The sequence below is a fragment of the Hypanus sabinus genome, chromosome 7 (assembly GCF_030144855.1).
Source record: "Hypanus sabinus isolate sHypSab1 chromosome 7, sHypSab1.hap1, whole genome shotgun sequence".
NCBI lineage: Eukaryota > Metazoa > Chordata > Chondrichthyes > Myliobatiformes > Dasyatidae > Hypanus > Hypanus sabinus.
The window spans coordinates 92,086,837-92,105,844 of record NC_082712.1 but is presented as its reverse complement, the minus strand read 5'-3'; the positions used below and the strand labels follow the sequence as shown (position 1 = coordinate 92,105,844).

The 19,008-nt window shown below is 49.7% G+C and overlaps 1 protein-coding gene across 3 annotated transcripts in view; it reads left to right on the top strand.

Moving 5' to 3' along the window:
- The window catches only part of LOC132396991 (tumor necrosis factor ligand superfamily member 13-like), a 40,595-nt gene extending 21,951 nt beyond the window's left edge, over positions 1–18,644 (top strand). For 2 of the 3 annotated variants that reach the window (XM_059975172.1, XM_059975170.1), the window contains exons 3-4: positions 12,188–12,235; positions 16,340–18,644. In XM_059975172.1, coding sequence (XP_059831155.1) covers positions 12,188–12,235; positions 16,340–16,343 — 52 coding nt within the window. In that variant the 3' untranslated portion in view covers positions 16,344–18,644. The remainder of the gene's footprint in view (positions 1–12,187; positions 12,236–16,339) is intronic. The other variant, XM_059975171.1, reaches the window with a different exon arrangement.
- The last annotated feature ends 364 nt before the right edge of the window (positions 18,645–19,008 follow it).

Sequence of the window (19,008 nt, the reverse complement as noted above, 5' to 3'; positions counted from 1 at the left end):
AAAGAGAGAGAGGAGATTTTTGGACACCAAGGGATTTGGGATTAGTGCAGGAACGTGATACCGAGGTATAAAATATCGGCCACAACCTCCTCCACAAGAGATTCAGCAAATGTTAACAATCTTGAGCAATGCACACAAAATGGTGGAGGAAATCAGCAGGTCAAGCAACATCTATGGTGATCAAGTGCGTTTGGTCTGTCTGTCCCAAAAGGCAAGACAACCCGGTAGCTACCCATTTCAATTCAAGCTTCTGTTCTCATTCTGCCTACAGCCAGGATGAGGCCACACTCAGGGTGGAGGAGCAGCACGTCACATTCCACCTGGGTAACCTCCAACCTGATGGCATGACCATTGATTTCTAAAGATGGAAAGTACATTTATTACCAAAGTACGTATGCAGTACACAACCCTGAGGCTCGTCCTCCCACAGACAGCCACGAAACAAAGAAACAAAGAAACCATCAAACACCCAAAGCACAAAGAAAGAACAGATTACGCAAGTGGCAAAAACGAGTGAAAAAAATGCACAGAATATAAAACGTCAAACCACGGAGTCTTTAAAACAGTCTAGGAATGTCCAGTTTAGTTCAGTTCCATTCAGTTTATCATTCGTTGACTGCAGGCCGCAGAGCCAGTCCACCCTGATCAAAATCAACTTAATGGTAATTTCTCCCATCTCCCTCCTCTCTTTTTCCATTCCTTATTCTGGTTCCCCTCTGACCCCTTCACCCCACTCTGGGTCCCCTCCTCCTTCCCCTTCTTCCATCACCCATTCTTCTCTCCTATCAGCTTCCTTCATCTTCAGCCTTTTATCTCTTCCACCTATCATCTGCCAGCTTCTTGTTTCATACCCACCCACCTTCCCCTTCACCTGTGAGCATGTACTCCTTCCCGCCCTCTCCCTTCCCACCCCACATTGTTATTCTGCTTTCCTCACCCTTCCTTTCCAATCCTGTTGAAGTCTCTTGGCCCAAACTGTTAACTGTTTATTCTCTTCCATGGATGCTGCCTGGCCTGCTGAGTTCCTCCTGAATTTTGTGTATGTTTGCCAGAATTTTATTGACTAGCAGAGCAGTGAGCTCCTGTGGTTAAGTGATTCCCCTCCTACATCTAGTTCATCGAGCTGACCAACCTTTCAAGTAGATCATAGTTTACATTCCTGCCTACCTATGATTCACTTCCCACTCCCATTGTGCTTATAAAGAATCTATCCACTGCCACCTTAAAAATTTACAGAGACTCCGGGAGTAAAAACCATTTGACTGATCGCAGCCTTACATCGAAGAGTCTCACATAGAAGACTCCTTTTTAAATAGTGATCCCTTAATTTTAGATCTCCTTCAAGAGGAAGCTTCCTGTCCACTGCCAGCACCCCTCAGAATCTTGTGCGTCCCATAGAAAGGAGGCCATTAAGCAGGGGAGGGCAGAAGAAGACATTACTGGAATTGGAAAGGCTTTGAGGTTCATAAAAGATGACAGATTAGGGCTATTTCTCACATATAGAGTATTGTGCAAAAGTCTTAGGCACATCTATATATATAAACCTAGGGTGTCCAAGCCTTTTGCACTGTACTGTATTTGTTAATGTGGAGCAGAGAGCCAGTTTGTAAATCTGGTGGGAGCAGAGGATGCTGGGGATGGTGAAGGTGTGCCAGGGTGGGGGTGGTGAGGGTGTTGACATACCACCCTGAGACACCAGGCAAGGTCATTTGATTCCAAGCAATTCATTTATTGATCATTACAGAATGTCTCTCTAGTGCTTCCCGCTCCCTCTCCTCTCCCTTCCCCTTTTCCCAACCATGAATCCCCTCTCCCTGCCCCCTTCCCACTCTCACATGTCATGAAATTTGTTTTTTTTTTGTGTGGCACCAGTACAGTGCAATACATAAAATTACTCCGGTTCTGTGTAAAAGTCTTAGGGACTCGAGCTACATATACTGTATGTGCCTAAGACTTTTGCACAGAGCTATAATGAAATCTTAGAGTGAAATATGATGTTTTTGCATTAACAACCAATACAGTCCATGTACATGCCGGGGGTGGGGGGGGGTTAGAGGGTGCAGACTCCATGCTTCTTGCGCCAGCAAATGAACCCTAACCCTGTGAGGCAGTAGAGGCTGCAGCAGAGGGGGCTGAGGGGTGACCTCATAACATCACAAGCAGCCGAGAGTCAGAGTCTTACAGCATGGAAACTGGTCCTGCAGCCTGGGTGTCCATGACGACCAGGTTTCCCATTGAAGCTTGTCCCATTTGCCCACATTTGGCCCGTAATCCTCTAACCTCTCCCTTCCATGTTCAATACTGTGCAAAACACACACATATATATGAGCGAGAGAGAGAGGGGAGAGAGAGGAGAGAGGGGGAGAGAGGGGGAGAGAGGAGAGAGAGAGAGAGAGAGAGAGAGGAGAGAGAGATAGAAGAGAGAGAGGGAGAGAGAGAAGGAGAGAGGGAGAGAGAGAAGAGGGGAGAGAAAGAGAGGAGAGAGAGAGGGGAGAAAGAGAGGAGAGAGAGAGGGAGAGAGAGAAGGAGAGAGGGAGAGAGAGAAGAGGGGTACAGAAAGAGGGACAGGAGAGAGAGAGAATAAGAGGGGGAGAGAGAGAAGTAGAGAGGGAGGGAGAAAGGGGAGAGAGAGAGGGGGAGAGAGAGAGGGAGAGGGAGAGAGGGAGAGAAAGAAGAGGAGAGGGGGAGAGAGAGAAGAGAGGGGAGAGTGTGAGAGAGAGAGGAGAGGGAGAGAGAGAGAAAGGGAGAGAGAGAATGGAGAGAGAGAAGAGAGAGGGAGAGAGAATGGAAGGAGAGAGGAGAGAGAGAGAGAGGAGTGAGAGAGAGAGAGAGAGGGGAGAAAGAGAGGGAGAGAGAGAAGAGAGAGGATCATCAAAGGATCACACACCGATCCTCACCGAGGGATCACACACCGATCCTCACCGAGGGATCACACACCGATCCTCACCGAGGGATCACACACCGATCCTCACCGAGGGATCACACACCGATCCTCACCGAGGGATCACACACCGATCCTCACAGAGGGATCACACTCCGATCCTCACCGAGGGATCACACACCGATCCTCACCGAGGGATCACACACCGATCCTCACCGAGGGATCACACACCGATCCTCACCGAGGGATCACACACCGATCCTCACCGAGGGATCACACACCGGTCCTCACCGAGGGATCACACACCGATCCTCACCGAGGGATCACACACCGATCCTCACCGAGGGATCACACACCGATCCTCACCGAGGGATCACACTCCGATCCTCACCGAGGGATCACACACCGATCCTCACCGAGGGATCACACACCGGTCCTCACCGAGGGATCACACACCGATCCTCACCGAGGGATCACACACCGGTCCTCACCGAGGGATCACACACCGGTCCTCACCGAGGGATCATACACCGATCCTCACCGAGGGATCACACTCCGATCCTCACCGAGGGATCACAGATCGATCCTCACCGAGGGATCACACACCGGTCCTCACCGAGGGATCACACACCGGTCCTCACCGAGGGATCACACACCGATCCTCACCGAGGGATCACACACCGGTCCTCACCGAGGGATCACACACCGATCATCACCGAGGGATCACACACCGATCCTCACCGAGGGATCACACACCGATCCTCACCGAGGGATCACAGACCGATCCTCACCGAGGGATCACACACCGGTCCTCACCGAGGGATCACACTCCGATCCTCACCGAGGGATCACACACCGGTCCTCACCGAGGGATCACACTCCGGTCCTCACCGAGGGATCACAGACCGGTCCTCACCGAGGGATCACACACCGATCATCACCGAGGGATCACAGACCGATCCTCACCGACGGATCACACACCGATCCTCACCGAGGGATCACACACCGATCCTCACCGAGGGATCACACACCGGTCCTCACCGAGGGATCACACACCGATCATCACCGAGGGATCACACACCGATCCTCACCGAGGGATCACACACCGATCATCACCGAGGGATCACACACCGGTCCTCACCGAGGGATCACACACCGATCCTCACCGAGGGATCACACACCGGTCCTCACCGAGGGATCACACACCGGTCCTCACCGAGGGATCACACACCGGTCATCACTGAGGGATCACACCGGTCCTCACTGAGGGATCACACACCGGTCCTCACCGAGGGATCACACACCGATCCTCACCGAGGGATCACAGACCGATCCTCACCGACGGATCACACACCGATCCTCACCGACGGATCACACACCGATCCTCACCGAGGGATCACACACCGATCCTCACCGAGGGATCACACACCGATCCTCACCGAGAGATCACACACCGATCATCACCGAGGGATCACACACCGATCCTCACCGAGGGATCACACACCGATCCTCACCGAGGGATCACACACCGGTCCTCACCGAGGGATCACACACCGATCCTCACCGAGGGATCACACACCGATCCTCACCGAGGGATCACACTCCGGTCCTCACCGAGGGATCACACACCGGTCCTCACCGAGGGATCACACACCGGTCCTCACCGAGGGATCACAGACCGATCCTCACCGAGGGATCACACACCGATCCTCACCGAGGGATCACACACCGATCCTCACCGAGGAATCACACACCGGTCCTCACCGAGGGATCACACACCGATCCTCACCGAGGGATCACACACCGATCCTCACCGAGGGATCACAGACCGATCATCACCGAGGGATCACACACCGATCCTCACCGAGGGATCACACACCGATCCTCACCGAGGGATCACACACCGGTCCTCACCGAGGGATCACACACCGATCCTCACCGAGGGATCACACACCGATCATCACCGAGGGATCACACACCGATCATCACCGAGGGATCACACACCGGTCCTCACCGACGGATCACACACCGATCATCACCGACGGATCACACACTCAGATCCTCACCGAGGGATCACACACCGGTCCTCACCGAGGGATCACACACCGATCATCACCGAGGGATCACACACCGGTCCTCACCGAGGGATCACACACCGATCATCACCCAGGGATCACACTCCGATCCTCACCGAGGGATCACACACCGATCCTCACCGAGGGATCACACTCCGGTCCTCACCGAGGGATCACAGACCGATCATCACCGAGGGATCACACACCGATCCTCACCGAGGGATCACACACCGATCCTCACCGAGGGATCACACCGGTCCTCACCGAGGGATCACACACCGGTCCTCACCGAGGGATCACACACCGATCCTCACCGACGGATCACACACCGATCATCACCGAGGGATCACACACCGGTCCTCACCGACGGATCACAGACCGATCATCACCGACGGATCACACACTCAGATCCTCACCGAGGGATCACACACCGGTCCTCACCGAGGGATCACACACCGATCATCACCGAGTGATCACACACCGGTCCTCACCGAGGGATCACACACCGATCATCACCGAGGGATCACACACCGATCCTCACCGAGGGATCACACTCCGATCCTCACCGAGGGATCACACACCGGTCCTCACCGAGGGATCACACACCGGTCCTCACCGAGGGATCACACACCGGTCCTCACCGAGGGATCACACACCGATCCTCACCGAGGGATCACACACCGATCCTCACCGAGGGATCACACACCGGTCCTCACCGAGGGATCACACACCGATCCTCACCGAGTGATCACACACCGGTCCTCACCGAGGGATCACACACCGATCATCACCGAGGGATCACACACCGATCCTCACCGAGGGATCACACTCCGATCCTCACCGAGGGATCACACACCGGTCCTCACCGAGGGATCACACACCGGTCCTCACCGAGGGATCACACACCGGTCCTCACCGAGGGATCACACACCGATCCTCACCGAGGGATCACACACCGATCCTCACCGAGGGATCACACACCGGTCCTCACCGAGGGATCACACACCGATCCTCACCGAGGGATCACACACCGATCCTCACCGAGGGATCACACACCGATCCTCACCGAGGGATCACACTCCGGTCCTCACCGAGGGATCACAGACCGATCATCACCGAGGGATCACACACCGATCCTCACCGAGGGATCACACACCGATCCTCACCGTGGGATCACACCGGTCCTCACCGAGGGATCACACACCGGTCATCACCGACGGATCACACACCGATCCTCACCGAGGGATCACACACCGATCCTCACCGAGGGATCACACACCGATCCTCACCGAGGGATCACACACCGATCATCACCGACGGATCACAGACCGATCCTCACCGAGGGATCACACACCGATCCTCACCGAGGGATCACACCGGTCCTCACCGAGGGATCACACACCGATCATCACCGACGGATCACACACCGATCCTCACCGAGGGATCACACACCAATCATCACCGAGGGATCACAGACCGATCCTCACCGAGGGATCAGCAGCACAGTGGGTGAACAGCTTGTGTTCCTGGGCATCATCATCTCAGAGGATCTGTCCTGGGCCCAACATACCAATGCAATCATGTAGAAGGTGTAGAGTATGATCTACTTCTTTTAGGGCAATGACCACATCCCCAGAACTACACACCGACCTGTTGTCCGCACATACGCACTGTTCTCTTTCTGATTGGACACACTAGTTAAAACCATCTCCCGAGTGTGTGCTTTCATCTAAAGTATGTGTAGTTGTGCACAGACACAACAAATTGTTGATGAGTACGAACCTGAATGTCAAAGAACATCACCAACTGCATTGACAGTTGCAGGACGAAACAGCGAGAGTTAAACAACACGAGAAGGCCGTCACAGACACTAACAAAAGAACACGTGAGTAACAGTTGAAGATGCACTGAATTTAAAGTGAAAATAATGTGGCGATGACTTCAGCTGGGAAAGTTGATGAATTTGGTAAAGCTAATGAGGGCTGGGAGTCGTATATCGAGAGGGTTGAACTGTATTGTAATGTGAACAACATAGAGGAGCAAAAGGAAGCTTCTACACTTCTTAGCTTCTTGGACCCAAGAATGCGCAGTCCCTTAAACAACCCAGTAACCCCTGAAATGTTGGCATGCAAGATCTTTAACAAATTTGTTACAACTTTACAAAATGACTTGAGCCCTAAACCACTGGTATTAGCTGATACTTGATATTTTACAAAACGAACCAGTCAAAAGATGAAAGCCTTTCTGAATACTTTGCAGAAGCGCACAAACTTTCCCAGAACTGTGATTTTAGAGATGGACGCTCTGATGCATTCAGGCACAGGCTTGTACGTGGCATGCAAAGTCAAAGCACTCAAACGAGGCTACGGTGTGGAAGAGCTCCAATCTTAGAATGGACATTGACCATCGCAGTATTGTACGAGTCTGCAGCAGTACTCCTGAAAAGATTAGAATGTGAACTACACAAAGTAACCCTGATTGGTGCAGAAAGCCAAAAATGTTATCAATGTGGCAAATCCTCCCATGATGCAGATGACCGTCAAAGAAAAAGCTCTGCAGGAAGTGTCACAGACAAGGTCACGTAGAGAGAGTGTGCAAGGCAGACTAAAAGCACAACCAAGTGAAAAGTCTCAGACACAAAACTTAGCAAATGCATAAAGTTACTGAATGTATAACAGAATCAGACAACATAGAGTCTGACAAAGGTGAACTGTCATGCCTAGAACCGCATAGTATAACTGAAGCAGATCACAAAATCATCTGGATCCCAATAGAAGTGTCTGGTGTAAAACTGAAAATGGAGCTGGATACAGGGTCAGCTTTCTCCATAGTTCCAGACGCTGACTTCAGCAGATTGTTTTCTAAGATACCATTAGAGAAGACCTCAGTGATGCTAAAGACCTGCACAGGTGAAAAAGTGTCTCTCAAAAGTAAACTGAAATTAAGTACGATGTATGGAGGCCAAACACAACTGTTAGAGCTTTATGCGGACGGCCAACACTTATCATACTTTAATGGTTGAGGAAAATCCAACTAGACTGGCACTCAATCAAAGCACTCAGTGTGACATCAACAGGCAAAGGCAGCCCAAATGGTATCACTAACCAGAGACTGGCACAGCTGAAGGAGAAGGTGTCTGGGAAAGGTATTGGTAAACTCAAAGGCATGAAGGGCAGAATTGAACTGGGTGAAGCAGCAACACCAAGATTCCACAAGGTTACACACTACATCCAAAAGTGAATGCTGAACTGCAGAGCCTGGAGGCATCTGGAATTCTGTCTAAGGTTGAGTGGAGTGAGTGGGCCATGCCCATTGCACCGGTGACCCAGAAATGGAAGGTCAGAGCCGTCTGCATATGGGGGGATTTCAAGGTAAGCCTCAACATAGTACTCCGTAAGGTGCAGTATCCCCCACCATGAATAGAAGACAGTTTTGCATCTTTGGCAGGCGGGGAGAGGTTTTCAAAGATTGACTTGTCACAAGCCGATCTGCAAATGAAGATTGAAGAGTCAAGCAGGAAGTTCCTCACAATCAACACTCACAAGAGACTGTTCCAGTATAATCGTCCCATCTTTGGCGTTGCATCAGCTCCAGCAATTTGGCAAAGAGAAATGGAGCAAGTGCTCCAAGACATCCCAGGATCACAATGTTACCTTGATGACATCATCGTGCCAGGCAAGAGTGATGAACAGCACCTCCAGAACCTTGGCAAAGTGCTTACCAAGCTGAGTGAGTATGGTCTGTGTGCAAACAGAGACAAGTGTGAGTTTTTCGAGAACAAAATCTCATATTGTGGACATGTCATTGACAAGCACGGCTTACATAAGTCACAAGAGAAGATTGAAGCAGTGTAACAGGCACCCAGACCAGAAAGTGTGACACAACTCAGGTCATTCTTGTGCCTGGTAAACTACTATCACCAGTTTCTCCCAAACATTGCTGCAATGCTTCACCCATTGAATGCACTGTTCCAGACAGGAGCAAAGCGTGATTGGTCAGAAAGATGCAAAAGAACATTCAAGGAAACGAAGAGACGAATAACATCTGATGAACTGCTCACCCATTGTGACTCATCTCTGCCATTCAGACTGGCATGCGATGTGTCCCTTTATGGTATTGGAGCCAGTTTGTTTCCTTCCAGATCACTGACTTTGCACAGATCGACTGTAAGGCCCTTTGTCTAATATGGGGAATAATGAGGTTCCACCACTACCTCAATGGACAGAAATTTACTCTACTGACAGATCACCTGACCCTTATGTCTGCTTTCAATCCCAGGAAGGGAATTCCAGTGATGACTGTTACCCGGCTGCAACATTGGTCAGTTTTCCTAGGAGCCCACACTTACAATACCAAGGCTACCAAACAACACAGCAAACTGATGGCTTGTCATGTCTTCCACTGTTGGCCACTGGAGAAGAAAGTGTTCATTCTGTGGCCCAGCAGAGGTATTCCACACAGCATTGGTGGATCAGTTGCTGGTAATAAATTCTGAAATACAAAGAGAAACAAGGATTGACCCGAGATTGTCAGAAGTCCATGACATGAATGTTCAAGGATGGACAGGTCATGGTGACCCTGTGTTTCCAGAGCTCTCAGTGAGACGAGACCAGCTGTCGGTATGTCAAAGAACCCTGATGTGTGGATTTCGTGTTGTGGTTCCCTCTAAACTGCATACCAGCATGTTAGGAAATGTGCATGAAGGACACCTGGGTACAGTCAAGGTGAAGAGCCTGGCCTGGAGTTACGTGTGGTGGCCAGGGATATGCACTCCCACAGGCACGCTGCACCCATGGGAGTGGCCGTCAGCACCACAGCAAAGAGTACACATTGACTTTGCTGGGCCGTTCATGGACTCCACGTTTCTGATTGCTGTGGATGCTCATTCGAAGTGGCCGGAGGCTATACCAATGAAGTCAACTACCTCAGCGAAGACGGTCTCTGCCCTGAAGACTCTCCTTGCCAGAAATAACTTACCAGAACAAATTGTGAGTGACAATGGACCACAATAGACATCAGAAGAATTCCAACTCTTCATGAAGAAAATTGGCATCTGACATTTCAAGTCAGCTCCTCACCACCCAGCACAAGCTACGGGTTAGCTGAAAGGTTTATCCAAACCTTCAAGAAGTCCATTAAAGCGATGGATGAGGAGGACATTTCTCGACCGCACAAGGTGGACAACTTCCTTTTTGTGCATCGTAACACTGATCATGGGACGACAAATCAAACACCTGTAATTCTGTTCATGTACTGGAATCTGAGATCTCACATAGACCTCTGGAGGGAAGTACTGAATAAACAGTTCAACTAGTTGCCAAGTGAAGCAGCAAGGAGCTTCAGGATTGGACAGGAAGTCCCAGCAGGTGATTAGACAGACATATTTTATTGATCCCGAAGGAAATTGGGTTTCGTAACAGTCGCACCAACCAAGAATAGTGTATATAAAACTATAAGTAATTACCAAGAAGGCAAGTGGATACCTGGGAGGATAGCTACAAGAACTGGACCGCTGATGCACACAGTGAATTTTGGAGATCATACATGGAGATGTCATGTAGACCAGATACTAGATTGTCAACCAAAGGACACATTTGAGTTGACTACATCCAACAAGACAGACATATCACAATCACCCGACTTACCTCTCAATGATGATCATGTCGCTGACAACAATGTGACACTGAAAACTAAGAACATTGTCTTAGACAAGACACCTGCCAAACCTGATGCCAGAGGGGCTATCCTGAAAGAAACAGAGCGGCACCCAAATATAACTTTATAACTGTGAAGTTGGTTATGGACTGTTATTGTGAAAGCATGTTTATTTGGAGTATAGGTTTACGTAAGGGAAACTGAATTATAGTTTTATGTTGCATTAATCTAAAGGGTTAGGAAGTGTAATGTTTGGATCTATTTATTTTAGAGCAATGACCACCACCCTTAGCACCAGGTATTGATTTGTTGTCTGCACACGCGCTGTTGTCTACGCAAATGCATTGTTCCTGCTCTCCCACGCTGCAGCTAAACCATCTCCAGCGTGGATGATTTTATTTAATCGACATGTAGTTGTGCACAGACACAACAGAGGGCATGTCAGCAGCGTACTTGACTGAGTGCTGGAGGAGGGGTTGGTAAAGACTCTCGCAATATATATGGTGAGGAGTACTCCGCCTGGTTGTATCAGCATCTGTACGGCGGCTCCAATGTGCAGGATCAGGAAAAGCTGCAGAGGGCGGGAGACACTGCCAGCCCCAGTGTAGGCACCAGCATCCCCACCATCCAGGACATCTTCAAAAGGCAGCACCTCAGGAAAGTGGTATCCATCATTGAGGACCCTTACCATCCTGGACATGCCCTCTTCTCATTGCTACCATCCGGAAGGGAGGTGCAGGACCCTGAAGACACTCACTCAACGATTCAGGAACAGCCTCTTCCCTTTGTCCATCAGGTTTCCAAACCCATGAAAAAACCACCTCATTGTTTTTGTTCTCTTTTTGCACTCTTTATTTTTCTGTGCATTTCTTATTGTGACATAGTAATTTTCAGAGTATTGACTCTGAACCAATTATACGCCATATATCAGTGATAATAAACCAGATCCTGACTCTGATTCTGAATGCTGAAAGGCCTCGATAGAATGGATGTAGAGAGAATGTTTCCTTTGGTGGGGGAGTCTAGGACCAGAGGGGTGTCCATTTAGAACGGAGATGAAGAGGAAATTCTTCAGCTATAGGGAGGTGAATCTGTGGAATTCATTCCATGGACAGCTGGGGAGGCCAAATCATTGGGTATATTTAAAGTGAAGGTTGATAGGCTCTTGATTAGTCAGGGCGTCAAAGGTTACAGGAGGAAGACAGGAGAATGGGGTTGAGAGGGTTAATAAATCAGCCATGATGGAATAGTAGAGCAGACTTGATGGGCCAAATGGCCTAATTATGGTCCTATGTCTCATGCGTATGGGACAAATTACCGGATACTGGTTCAGGAGGGGGAAAGGAAATGGGCAGCCAGTGATTAGTGACAATGGGCCAAGGGGCTTAATTCTCCCTGTGCCTTAGAGTCTTGATTGGTAAGGGGTGGGGAGGGGTCAAGAGTTACGGGAAAGCAGGTGTGACAGAATGGTGGTGAGGACGGGATGAATGGCTCAATCCTGTTCTGATATTCGTCGGGCTTGTAGAACAATGTTGGGAGGGATGGACTAACTGTTGCCTGTTCTCGTTGTAACCAGGGAGACGCTCGCTCCTGCATTTGGTACCCTTGTCTATCTCGTCCCAAGGTAAGTCACAGTAGCTTGGACGGACACAGAGCTGGTCTACCAAGGCACCCGTCAGGAGAGGCTGTCCATGGGGAGAGTGAATGTGCAGGGGTAGGAGAGGAGGACTAAAGACAGTAGGAGAGAAGGATATGGTGTTAAAGGGTCTAAGAGAGAGAGGTAGATATGTAGGGAGGGCGAGAGGAAAGGGGGAGGGGGAAATAGGGAAGGATGGGTGAGAAAGGATAACATGGGAGGGGAGACTGGGGGGAGTAGGGCCTGGTGGAGGGGCATGAGGACAGGAAAGTGCAGAGGGATGGGAGAGGGTAGGGGAAAGGGGAAATAGTTTGGGAATACTATGTACGATGGAAGAGATGAGAGAAAGTGAGGTAAACAGGACCATATGAAAGATGGGTGATTGTTAGATGGGACAGTGAGGTAAATGGGGGAGGAGGGAGTTTAGGTGGGAGAGGAAGGGGAGTGGTTATTTAGGAAGGAAAAGGTCCCAGGAGTTGAGGGGTGGAGGTGTGATTGAGGAAGTGCTTTCATATATTTAGTGCGTGATCTTCAGGGGTGGGAGACTTGCAACCTTTTGCAAAACACTGATCAATCCGTTTCAGTCCATTTACCAAGCCAGAGAGTAATGGACACAGCCCAGCCCATCGAAAGCAAAGGCCCACCCATCACTGAGCACATCTACAAAGAGCACTGTCACAAGAAAGCAGCATCCATCATCAAGGAGCCTAACATCCAGGCCATGCTCTCTTCTCACTACTCCCATCAGGCGGGAGGTACAGGGGCATTAGGTGCCACACCACCAGGTTCAGGACAGTATTACCCTTCAACCTTCAGGCTCCTGAACCAGCGTGGACAACTTCACTCACCCCAACGGTGAACTGACTCCACAACCGACAGACTCATTTTCCAGGTCTCTACACCTCATGTTCTCAGTATTATTTTTATTTGCGCAGTCTGCACATTGGTTTGTTTGTCAGTCTTTATTTGCAGATAGTTTTTGGTAAATTTTATTGTGTAATTTTTCCTGTAAATACCTGCAATAAAATAAATCTCAAGTTAGTATACGGTGACACTTACACACTTAGATAATAAATTTACTTTGAACTTTGACTTTGAGAAGAAAGACTGCCCACTTCCTTTAACAGAAGCGGCCATAACTCACTAACCCTAATCCATGTGTCTTTGGAATGGGAGAGGAAACTGGAGCACCCAGAGGAAACCCACATGGCCACAGGGAGAACGGACTGCGCTTGGCCTTGGGCTTTCTGGTCCAGGCGTAAATCTCTTCACCACCCTCTCCCATTTGACTGTCTTTCCAATTACAGGGGGACCAGGTCTATACACAATATTCCATGACTGTCCTCACCCACAGTTTGTAGAACTACAGTGTAGTGTCCAAACTGCTAAACTCGATGCCCTGACTGATGAAGGCCAGCCTGCTAGTTGTTTTCTTTACCAACCTGTCTACTTGCATTCAGAAAACTATGCATCTGTAGTACTGGGTCCCTCTGTTCCATCATCGGTGCCCTACCATGCACCATATAGGCCCTAACCGAGTTTTGAATGTCCAAAACACATCAGCTCACATTAATCTAACTTGCCGTTCCCCAGCCCATCTCCTGAACTGGCCAACGTCTCTTTGTGATTCATTGTAACTCGCTTCACTATCAACAAGATCCCCTAATTTAATAGTATCAGCAAATATGCTGATTGTGTCACGTACATACAGTTCTGTGCATATATATATAGTTCGTGAGTGTGTGTGTGTGTGTGTGTGTGTGTGTGTGTGAGTGTGTGTGTGAGTATGTGTGTGTGTGTGAGTGTGTGTGTGAGTGTGCATGTGTGTGTGTGAAAGTGTGTGTGTGTGAGTGAGTGAGTGAATGAGTGAGTGTGAATGTGTGTGAGAATGTGTGTGTGTGTGTGTGTGTGTGTGTGTGTGTGTGAGTGTGCGTGTGTGTGTGTGTGTGTGTGTGTGTGTGAGTGTGTGTGTGTGTGTGTGTGTGTGTGTGTGTGTGTGTGTGTGTGTGTGTGTGTGTGTGTGTGTGTGTAGCTAGGGTACCTAAGGCTTTTGCACAGTACTGTATTTGTCAATGTGAAATGGAGAGCAAGTTTGTAAATCTGGGGGAAGCAAAGTTAGTCGGGAAAGGTGAGGGTGGGCTGTGGGATGGGACAGATAGCAGAGATGGAGTGCCAGCGGTGGTGGGGGGGGGGGGGGGTGGTGCAGGTTTACCTAAACCAACAATTGGTTTATTGCTCATTATTCCCTCCTCTGGTGCTCCCTCCTCCACCCCCCCTTCCCATTTTTCCAACCCTGATTCCCCTCTCCCTGCCCCCTTCCCACTCTCAGTCCACAACGGAGACCCATATCAGGATCTGGTTTATCATCACCGACATGTCATCAATTTGTTTTTTTTGTGGCAGCAGTACAGTTCAATACATAAAATTACCACAGTACTGTGTGAAAGCCTTGGCCGTCCTAGCTATATGTATAGATCCAAGACTCTTGTGCAGTACTCTTACATTCCTGTTCCAGCCGTTCCAGAAGGACACAGAAAGAGGATTAAGTGGATCAGCCTTTCAAATAGTTGGCATAGGTGTGAAGATTTGAGTACCCCAGGGAGTTTGGGAATGGAACTATGTAAACAGTGAGAGTCACAACACCCAAAATGTAATCAGGGGGCCTAATATTGGAGGGAGGAGGGGAAGGGGAAGAATTTAATGGTGGCGCAGCAGCTAAATCGGGATAAGGGAACACCACAGGACACAGAATGATGTGACTGAACAAATAATATCCCTGCAGGGAGAGGAGAGAAGATGGATGACAGGGAGGGGTAAATTTAGCTTAGACTGCAGTACCTATAGAAGATAGAATAGTATAGCATAGGACATGCCCTTTGGCCCATGATGTTGTGCCAACCTATATCAAACTACTCCACCCTCAGTCTAACGTTCCCTCCTACATAGCCCACAACACTCCATGAATCCTTGCCATCATGTGCCTGTCCAAGGGCCTTTCGAATGTTCCTAAGGTATCTGCCTCTACCATCACCCTGGCATTGCCTTCCAGACACTCACATATCCCGTAAATGTTGTCCACTCTCCCTAAGTGGATGTCCCTGGATATTGGCCATTTACCGACCTGGGGTTAAGGTGTTGGCCATCTGCTCTGTGCCTCTTATCATCTATATGCTTCTATCCAGGTGCTCTCAGCCTCCTTCATGCCAAAGAAAAATGCCTGAGCATGATCAGCCCCTCCTTGTAAGACATATGAAGGGATACGGGGAGAAGGCAGGAGACTGGGGCTGAGAGGGAGATAGATCAGCCAGACTCAATGGGCCAAATGGCCTAATTCTGCTCCTTATATCACATCTCACATCACCAGTATGCCTGCAGTCAGAGTCTGGGGAAGCCACTTGCTCCAGGAGAACTACGAGAGGGGGCCATTAGACCATGAGACATCGGAGCAGAATTAGGCCGTTCAGCCCATCGTCTGCTCTGCATTCGATCACAGCTGCCTTATTACCACTCTCAACCCAATTTTCTTGCCTTTCCCCGTAACCTTTGACGTCCTTACTAATACACAACCTATCAACCTCTGCTTTAAATATACCCAATGATTTGGCCTCCACAGCTGTGTGTAGCAATGAATTCCACAGATTCACCACCCTCTGGCTAAAGAAATTCCTGCTCACCTCTGTTTTAAAAGGACATTCTTATAGTCTGATGATGTGCCCTCTGGTCCAATATTCCCCATAACTAAAAGCATCCTCTCCACATCCACTCTATCTAGGTTTTCAATATTTGATAGGTTGAGATTTCCAGCCCCTCATTCTTCTAACCTCCAGTAAGTGCAGGCCCAGAAGCTTCAAACACTCCTCATTGTTAACCCTTTTGTTTCCAGCATCATTCTTGAGAATCTCCTTCGGACCCTCTCCAATGCTAACACATCCTTTCCAAGATGAGTGGCACAAAACTGCTCTCAAAACTCCAAGTGCAGGCAAACCGATCGCTCAGGGACAAGAGAACATTGATCATATGAGGAAGGCTGGGGAGACTGGATGTGCAGATGGCAATAGCATGTTGTTCTACACACCTCGCTTCTTATTACAGGTGATGTGACAATAATTCACTGGCAGAAGATTGTCCACACCGGCAAATCCATTGAGCAGAACCACAATACGATCTCCATTAAAGGCAGTGGCTATTACTTCATATATACCCAGGTATGGTGTGGGTATTCACAGTCAGAAAAGGAGGGGCGAGGGGCAGAAACTGGCAAAGTACTGGGATGGAAAGAATAGGAAAGACAGTGATACAGAGAGAGAGAGAGAGAGAGAGAGAGAGAGAGAGAGAGAGAGAGAGAGAGAGAGAGAGAGAGAGAGAGAGAGAGAGAGAGTGTGTGTGTGTGTCTGAGAGAGAGAAATCAATGAAGGTAAGGATAAAGAACTAAAGAGCAAATGTATATACTGTCCTTCCATGACCAGTTTCCTCAAGATCAAGGGCAGGTCCCACTCCAGAATACAAGTACATTTTCCAGGCTGCAATGTCCTTGAAGTACTGAGGCAAGGACTCAAATTCAGAGGAACAGTACAGAGGGACTGTCACACTGTCAGAGGGACAGTACTGACGGAGTGTCACACTGTCAGAGGGACAGTACTGACGGAGTGTCACACTGACAGAGGGACAATATTGAGTGAGTGTCTGACAGTCACAGGGACAGTATTGAGGGAGTGTCACACAGTTTAGAGGGACAGTACACAGGGAGTGTCACACTGTTTAGAAGGACAGTACAGAGGGGGTGTCTCACAATCGGTGTGACAGTACAGAGGGAGAGTCCAACAGTCAGAGGGACAGTACTGAGGGAGTGTCTCACTGTCAGAGGGACAGTACTGAGGGAGTGTCTGCAATATTGGGGGGACAGTACTGGGAGTGTCTGCACTGTCAGAGGGACAGTACTGTGGCAGTGTCTCACTGTCAGAGGGACAGTACTGAGAGAGTGTCTGACTGTCACAGGGACTGTGTTCAGGGAGTGTCTAACTGTTTAGAGGCAAAGTACTGAGGGAATGTCTGACAGTCAGAGGGACTGTACTGAGGGAGTGTCCCACTGTCAGAGTGAGAATAATGAGGGCGTGTCCCACAGTCAGAGGGAAAGAACTGAGGGAGTGTCTGCAATATCAGAGGGACACTACTGAATGAGTGCCTCACGGTCAGAGGGACAGTTATGAGGGAGTGTCACACTGTCAGAGGGACAGTACAGAGGGAGTGTCTCACTGACAGAGGGACAGTACTGAGACAGTATCTGACTGTCACAGGGACAGTACTGAGGGATTGCCTCACGGTCAGAGGGACTGTACTGAGGGAGTGTCGCAGCGTCAGAGGTACAGTTCTTAGGGAGTGTCACGCTGTCAGAGTGAGAATAATGAGGGCGTGTCCCACAGTCAGAGGGAAAGAACTGAGGGAGTGTCTGCAATATCAGAGGGACACTACTGAATGAGTGCCTCACGGTCAGAGGGACAGTTATGAGGGAGTGTCACACTGTCAGAGGGACAGTACAGAGGGAGTGTCTCACTGACAGAGGGACAGTACTGAGACAGTATCTGACTGTCACAGGGACAGTACTGAGGGATTGCCTCACGGTCAGAGGGACTGTACTGAGGGAGTGTCGCAGTGTCAGAAGTACAGTTCTCAGGGAGTGTCACGCTGTCAGAGGGACAGTACTGAGGGTGTATCACCCTGTCAGAGGGACAGTACCGAGGGAGAGTCTGCAATATCGGAGGGACAGTACTGAGGGAGTGTCACACAATTTAGAGGGACAGTATTGAGGGATTGTCTCACAATCGGTGTGACAGTACAGAGGGAGAGTCCCACAGTCAGAGGGAAAGTACTGAGGGAGTATCTGCAATATCAGAGGGACACTACTGACTGAGTGCCTCACGGTCAGAGGGACAGTTATGAGGGAGTGTCACACTGTCAGAGTTATAGTACAGAGGGAGTGTCTCACTGTCAGAGGGACAGTACTGAGGGAGTATCTGACTGTCAGAGGGACAGTACTGAGGGAGTGCCTCACTGTCAGAGGGACAGAACAGGGGGAGTGTCACACTGTCAGACGGACAGTACTGAGGGAGTGTCTCACTGTCAGAGGGACAGTACAGAGGGAGTGTCACACTGTCAGAGGGACAGTACCGAGGGAGAGTCTGCAATATCGGAGGGAAAGTACTGGGGGAGTGTCACACAGTTTAGAGGGACAGTACTGAGGGAGTGTCACACTGTCAGACGGACAGTATTGAGGGAGTGTCTCACTGTCAGAGGGACAGTACTCAGGGAGTGTCTGACTGTCAGAGGGACAGTACTGAGGGAGTGTCCCACTGTCAGAGGGACAGTACTGAGGGAGTGTCACAGCGTCAGAGGGACTGTACTGAGGGAGTGTCACACTGTCAGACGGACAGTACTGAGGGAGTGTCTCACTGTCAGAGGGACAGTACTGAGGGAGTGTCTCACTGTCAGAGGGACACTACTGAGAGAGTGTCTGACTGTCACAGGGACTGTGTTCAGGGAGGGTCTAACTGTTTAGTGGCAAAGTACTGAGGGAATGTCTGACAGTCAGACGGACTGTACTGAGGGAGTATCCCACTGTCAGAGGGACAACACTGACTGAGTGTCACAATGTCAGAGGGACAATATTGAGTGAGTGTCTGACAGTCACAGGGACAGTATTGAGGGAGTGTCACACAGTTCAGAGGGACAGTACTGAGGGAGTGTCTCACTGATTAGAAGGACAG